The sequence below is a fragment of the Triticum dicoccoides genome, chromosome 3B (genome assembly GCF_002162155.2).
Source record: "Triticum dicoccoides isolate Atlit2015 ecotype Zavitan chromosome 3B, WEW_v2.0, whole genome shotgun sequence".
NCBI lineage: Eukaryota > Viridiplantae > Streptophyta > Magnoliopsida > Poales > Poaceae > Triticum > Triticum dicoccoides.
The window spans coordinates 563,689,312-563,696,102 of NC_041385.1; the positions used below are offsets into that span (position 1 = coordinate 563,689,312).

At 48.0% G+C, this 6,791-nt stretch overlaps 1 protein-coding gene across 2 annotated transcripts; it reads right to left on the bottom strand.

The window, feature by feature from the left end:
- Nucleotides 1-1,294: 1,294 nt before the first annotated feature.
- On the bottom strand, nucleotides 1,295-4,097 carry LOC119277099. Of its 2 annotated transcripts, XM_037558320.1 has the most exons (4): nucleotides 4,000-4,097; nucleotides 3,407-3,910; nucleotides 2,100-3,307; nucleotides 1,295-1,603 (listed from the first exon to the last, which is right to left on the bottom strand). In XM_037558320.1, the coding sequence occupies exons 1-4, from the start codon at nucleotides 4,034-4,036 to the stop codon at nucleotides 1,517-1,519; spliced, it is 1,836 nt and encodes a 611-aa protein (XP_037414217.1). In that variant the 5' UTR covers nucleotides 4,037-4,097; the 3' UTR covers nucleotides 1,295-1,516. The 2 variants fall into 2 exon arrangements, with proteins under 2 accessions (XP_037414217.1, XP_037414216.1); XM_037558319.1 differs by having other exon boundaries at nucleotides 2,100-3,910.
- Between the last annotated feature and the right edge of the window lie 2,694 nt (nucleotides 4,098-6,791).

Consider the following 6,791-nt stretch of genomic DNA (forward strand, 5'->3'; position numbering starts at 1 on the left):
CTTGTATATAGCTCCGCCGTTGTAATCATGGCGGCGTTAGTCGGTGTCATGGCCTTGGCTTTCGCTGGTCTAGTGCCATTGAGATCTTTGGCTTATCTCGCTAGAAAATGCGGCAAGAAAGATTTAGCTGCGCGCCGTGACCATCTAGCAGACGACGCGGCCTGTTGCTTCATGTGGGCTTTTAATCAGTTGCGCTCCATTCTGGGCTACGGCGGCAACGGCGGCGGGGTCGCCGACGGCGAACATAAATGTTCAGATTGCTTGCTGCCCCGGAGGCAACATGGTGATCGGGAACCAAGTTCAAGGTTCCCCCATGAGGTGCATTTCTTATTCTGAATCTTGCTTGAACCCATGGATTTATATCGTCAGACTAATTCATGATTTCATTGTGCGTAGGTGGCGATTTTCTCAGGTGAAGCAGAAGCAGGAGACCCCGGGGGAAGGCGTGTCTGTCAGGACCCAAGATTCTGAAGAAATGAAGTAATGAATGCTAGTTCTTATTTGTTTTTCATCTCTGGATTTTAAGTTTATAACTAGAGTGCTCTGTGGATTGTGATATGTCTTTCTCTTTGGTAGCAACCTGTTATGGGGTTGTTAGGCCTGGCTGTTTAAGCAACAAACATACCTTGTAATGTTTCATCCATTATACCTTGTTATGGGGCAAAAGGCTATTTTTCATCTCATCTTGGCCCTTCAAAAAAATAATTCTTCAGGCTTTTCTCCGAAGCTGGGGGGGCCACGGCCCCCCTCGGCCCCAACATAGCTCCACCGTTGGCCCTAGTTCTCGGCATTTTTTTCTTCCATGTATTTATATATATTTAGGAAATAGTTTAAACTATGGTTAGACTGAGTAAGGGTATTGGTAAGGGCATTCTTGCTGCTTGTTCCGAAGAGTCTGATGGCGATAAATTTGTTCCCAATGATTTTGCTGAGGGCGATTCTTTCCAAGCTTCATTGCTTTTCCAACATGATTAGTGTACAATCTTTGTCAGTACCAAAGTGTCTAAAAATACAGTCATAGCTTTCTGATAATGCAACATTCCTAGATTTTTTTGTTCAAGCATTTTTTCCTAAATGATATCATATCTCTCTGAACATGCTCCCCCAAATCTTTTTTTTTATTTTGACCATGTGCTGTAACTGTAGTTATGTTTTCAGAAACTCTCAAGTAGTTTCTCTGTTTATGTCTCCCTAGACTACTTTGGTCCTAGTATTCTTCCTGGTTCTAGTGTTCTTTTTGTGACCCATAAGTACAGTTCCAGAGTTCAATTTTTTGGTCCCTGCAGCAAGTAAGTGAGGATTTGAACTGAGTACAATAATGTCAAATGCAGATTATACAGGTTTTCTGGGAAACCAAACACACTGCAAGCCTTAGTACACTAGTTAACCTGTTACAGCTACAGCACCAAAATCTAAGCATCGTTGGGTTACAACTAGGCGATGTCTCCCACAGCTCCCAGCACCACATGACGAATCAGCGTCCGACATCAGCAAAATGCACCGTGTCTGTCTTGGCTCAAGGAGAAGCCAGTTTACGGAGACGGTTTGAACGCCTCGGAGTCGGTGTAGCATCCACCTTCTCTTCTTCTGCTCTTGTAGTCTCCTGTTGAACAGAATAACAACACATCGAGTTAATAACAAGCTTGAAGCACTGTGTGGGAACTAAAAGCATGAAAATACACTTAATGTCTGGGGCATAATGGTAATGATAAGATAAATCTGAAGCACTGTGTGTGTGTGTGTGTGTGTGTGTTTAATTTATTTTCAAATGTGTAATGGATCAGACTATAAAGACTAGCAACGATGATGTCACATATCATAATAGTGGCCACTAATGTGAATGACCACCAGTCATTACACTTCCCCTGCGTGAATGCACATTAAGCTAACTACTTTTGTGTACCTGTGTAATTGGCAGAAAATAACACACCCATAGGGCCAGAAAACATGTTTGGTGTAAGTACAGATAATTCTAAAATTCACTTTTCAAGGAACTGAAATGCAATGTAATTCTAGAGAGGATAGCCTCATATGATGCACTCACTTCCCACACAAAAATGCAATGCCAAAAGTTGTCCTGAAAAGAAACCAGAATTTACCTTCTTTCTTGCTGTTTGAAGACCAGGGGTTTGCATTTTGTCAGAATCCTTTTGCGTCTTGACTACACGCTTCCTCGAAGACACGGATTCCTGAACCGTGACGTCTCCGCCATGCTGAATTGAGTCTTTGACAGGCCTCCGTCTTGAGCTATCCGCATCTACAAACGAGAACTCTCCGAGCAACTGAACCACCGGTGGCTTTGATCTGTCAGTATCTTTCTGATCCATAGTACTGCCATCTGAAGCCCTTTCAATGCCACCACCATCCTCTTGCTGAACTTTCTGATCATGATCCCTATGACCAATTGATGGAACATTGAGGCACACAGATTGGTCTGACTCTGACAACAAGGATTGCAGGGGAAGCTCCAAGCAGGCAGACGACTCTTGTTTGGGCACAATCCGTTGCACAGGTTGCTCCGAATGGAACACCGGCAGCGGCACAGTATTATGTGGAGCTAATACTGGCACTCGCCTGGTTGGAACTGAAGGCATACGTTGTGACACGGGCACCTTGACCTTACGAGACCTTTGGGAATATTTGAACATAACAGTCACAAGGCCTGCAACAGACAAGCATGCCAGCATCTTCAGCAAATGGGGTTCCACTGCAGCCCACAGTATTTTCACCATATCAACAAGTTTCTTGGCAGCTTTTGCTGTGTTCTCATACTCCAACGAGTTGAATTCTTGATCTAACTTCTCACTTTCCAAACCCTTATCATCACTCACCACCTTCAAACTTTCTGATTCCAGAATTTCATCCATGGTGACCGACTGTGGCATGGAGTGTTCTGAATCATCCTCCCCTGTCTCTTGAGGAACTAATCCTAGCCTGTCCTCATCCAAATCATCGCTGTGGGTGGAACCAAAGGGAGCTGCAGTGACATCTCCACCCGAGCATACAACTTCACTATTTTCTTCAGCATTCTCGGGTGGCCTCATGCTCGCTTCTGATTTCAGCTCGCCTATCCCAGAATCTTCGTTCAGAACATCCAAAATCTCGCTGCTCTCATCCCCGATTTGGCATGTAAATTCTCCGAAGGCAACATTAGGGCAGGCATCTGCCATTCCCATCATTGCAACTGCCATGAAATTGCTAGGTGAAGCTCCTGGGCCGTGCAAAAGGATACCATCTTCACTGTCTCCGACCACAGTTTGATCTATATCCGCCTCATGTTCATATTGAATTGGCCCCAGCAGAGGAACTACCTCGTGAACACCGACATCATACATGCTCCCATTCAATCCGACGAAACTGATGGGTTCTTCTGAATTAGTAGCAGGGAAGGGAGCGGAACTCATACAGTAGATGTAGCAGAAGAGGCAGGCCGAGGACAGGAGAAGCAGCAGCATTCGCCGCGCCCAGCGGCCTCCCCGTCCTTGCGCAGGCACCACCTCCTCCTCATCGGCGTCGTCGCACTCGGAGTCGCTCCCTCTCGCCGCCGACGAGCCGGAAGACAGCACCTCCGAGAGCTCGGTGCCCGAGGTGGCGCTGGAGCTGTCGCCCTCCACCTCGCGCCCCAGGCGGAGGATGATCTCGCGGCTCCGCTTGGGGTCGTAGCGCAGGAAGTCCGGCCGCGGCGTGGTGTAGTTGGTCTTCGGGTCGTACGTCCCCGCCCCCCCTCCGGTGGGAGGCGGCGGGGTGAGCGCGGCCTTGGCGGGCGACGCGGCGCCCTCCCCGCGTCCGGCGCCGTTCCGCTCCCCCAGAACCTTCTTCCTCTGCGGGGACGCGGACCCCGCCGCCACGGGGCGCCTCGGGGTCGCGTTCTCGTCGCCCTCCATGGCTCTGGGGTTTCGTCGCGGGGAACCTGGCCGCATAAGTAAACAAATAAATACGGATCAATTAAGGAAGCAGCAAACAAGTTGGAGGGAAATCAAGGAGAGGATCCGTATTTACCTTGGGCTTGGGGGAGAGCTCGCTTGAGGGAATCCATGGCGGCGGCGGCGGGCGGCGGCGGCGTGGACTGATCGGGAAAGGGAGGGGAGGGGAATGGATTTGGGGGAGGCGGAGGAAGGAAGGAAGGAAGGGGATATTTATTTCGAAATTCGAACCGACTACATCGACCGAACCGACCGTTGGGGCAAGGCTACGCTACGCGGGTACGCGCTCTTCACACGTGCACGCCAGCGCGGCGGGCACGTGTTTCCTTGGCTGGACCCTGCGTTTCCTCTGAGACGTGGATCCTGTGTAGTACTTTTTTTTTACGGAGACGTGGATACTGTGTACTCCGTCCTTCCATCTATATACAGGTCTAATGCGTTTTTTAAATTAATTTTGACTAAATATTAAAAAAATAATATATGACATACAATTTATACGAAACATACCGTCAAATTCATACATTGAAGGAGCTTTCAATAATATAATTTTCATATTATATATCTTATGTATTATTAATCTTCTCAATAGTTAAAGACAGTATTAAAAAACGGTTAGGCCTATATAAATGGAAGAAGGAAGTAGTACTTTTCTTTAACGAGACGTGGATCCTGCGAAGTGTCTAGTAGCACCAGCTCTCACCTCACTGTAAATAAGCTTCGATCAAACTTTGATTTTGCTCATTAAAAAAAATTTGGTTGCTCCGTGACAAAGTCGTGTCGCACAGCACGTATCTACTGCGTTCATATCCATAAAACACATGCACGTACCTTAAATTTTATTTTGCTGCGTTCGTACCGGTGTATCTTAAATCCTGCTCGTTCATATCCATACAACACATGCACGTATGAAAATGAATTTTCTTTTTTCGACGGTACATCAAAGACGTACCTTAGCTTTATAAAAGGAAGAAAAGTATGTATAAGAGATTACACATGTGCTAGTTAGGGGTCACAAGTCGACCCTAACCAACCCTCCACGTCACTCCCTAAGTCTACTCGATTACTCTATATCTAGATGTCCTCCGAACGCTCCTGCTCTTGCCCAAGTCCTGAGATCATCAAAGATCATGTCCACCGTATCCCATTCGTTCTTGATCATTCCGGTGCCAAAGACCCTCGCGTTCCTTTGCTTCCATAACGTCCAACAGATTAGCATCACGAAAGTGTCAAAGCCTTTTCGGGATTGCTTATGTATTCGTTTTCTACCTTCTGACCACCACTGCACCAGCCTCGAGTTGTTAGATGGGCATAGGTCAGCCGTCAGACCCATCCTGACGATGCAGCAGAACCACACTTGCCGCGAGAAGACGCATTGCAGCAATATATGATCAACCGTGTCCTCCTCTTGGTCCCACATGTAGCATTGTGAGATTTGGTCCTGTAACCCATGCGTGGCTCTCCTGTCCGATGTCCAGAGACGATATTGCACCGCGAGCCACATGAAAATCTTGCACGCAAGAGGTGCCCAACACTTCCATATGGCCCCGAAGGAATGGAATCTAGTTCCTCCCTCACACAACATCTTGTACACCGAGGATGCAGTATATACGCCCGATGCACTCCAAGCCCAGATGGGACGGTCCTCAATTTGATCATCCAGCTGGACCTCCATGAGTATCTCCGAAAGCCCGATGAGCTGAGTGAGACCCTCCGTACATAGGTCTCCTACATGATCATCCATCCATGCATGCATGTGCATCGCATCTCGCACGAGTCTCCTGTTTGCTACTTGTGTCCGCACCTTTGCCACCACCAATGGGGAAATCTCTTTGATTGTTGCACCATGTATCCATCGGTCTTTCCAAAACAAGGTCTTGCCTCCGGATCCAACTTCCCACTTAACTAGGCTCCCACAGGCTTGATCCACTTTTTTGTCCGCGGTCAAATTGAGTCCTTGCCAAGGCCTAGACTCATCCGTGCGTTGGAGCCATTCCCATCTCAATCTTAACGCGATGCCGTGTTTCGACAGGTCAATGACTCCAAGCCCTCCCATGTGCTTTGTCCTGCACACCTTAGTCCATGAGACAACACATTTTCCCCCATGCAACGCCTCAGTCCCGACCTAGAAGAAAGCCCTACAACCTTTGTCCACTCTTTCCAGAGCCCATTTTGGTGCCTCCGCGATCATGAGGTGATGTGTAGCGCGCGCCCTCATGACTTGGTTAACAAGTATGAGCCTCCCAGGCCTCGTCACCAGTTCCCTTTGCCATCCTGGCAAAATGTGTATTGCTGTATCAACAATGGGCTGCCACTCGGATCTTTTTAGCTATTTTATGCTTAGCTGGAGCCCTAGATATTTGCACGGGAAGTTGCCAATCTTCCATGGCAGAGCAGACTTGACAAGTTCCTCATCCTCACTCCCAGCCCTGATCATGATCGCCGCAGATTTGGTATAGTTTACTTTGAGCCCTGACGCCACTCCGAATATGGTGAGAATTTCCTTGACGAACATGAGATCTGGCCAAGTTGGCTTTATGAAGAGCACCACATCATCCGCGTACAGGGACAAGCGCTGCATAGGGCTACATCCATTGATGGTACTCAACACTCTGGCCTCATGCGCCTTGCTGATGATAGCCGCTAAAATGTCCATGGCAATAACAAACAGCAAGGGGGATGTTGAGTCCCCTTGCCTAAGCCCTTTGGCATGCATGAATTTGTCACCCGCGCAACTATTCACCAAAACTCTCGAGCTGGCAGTAGTAAGAAAAATCGCAATCCAAGAGATCCAACGCTCGGAGAAGCCTTTAGCCCTTAACACCTCAAACAAGAACGGCCACGCCAGGGAGTCGAAGGCTTTCGAAATGT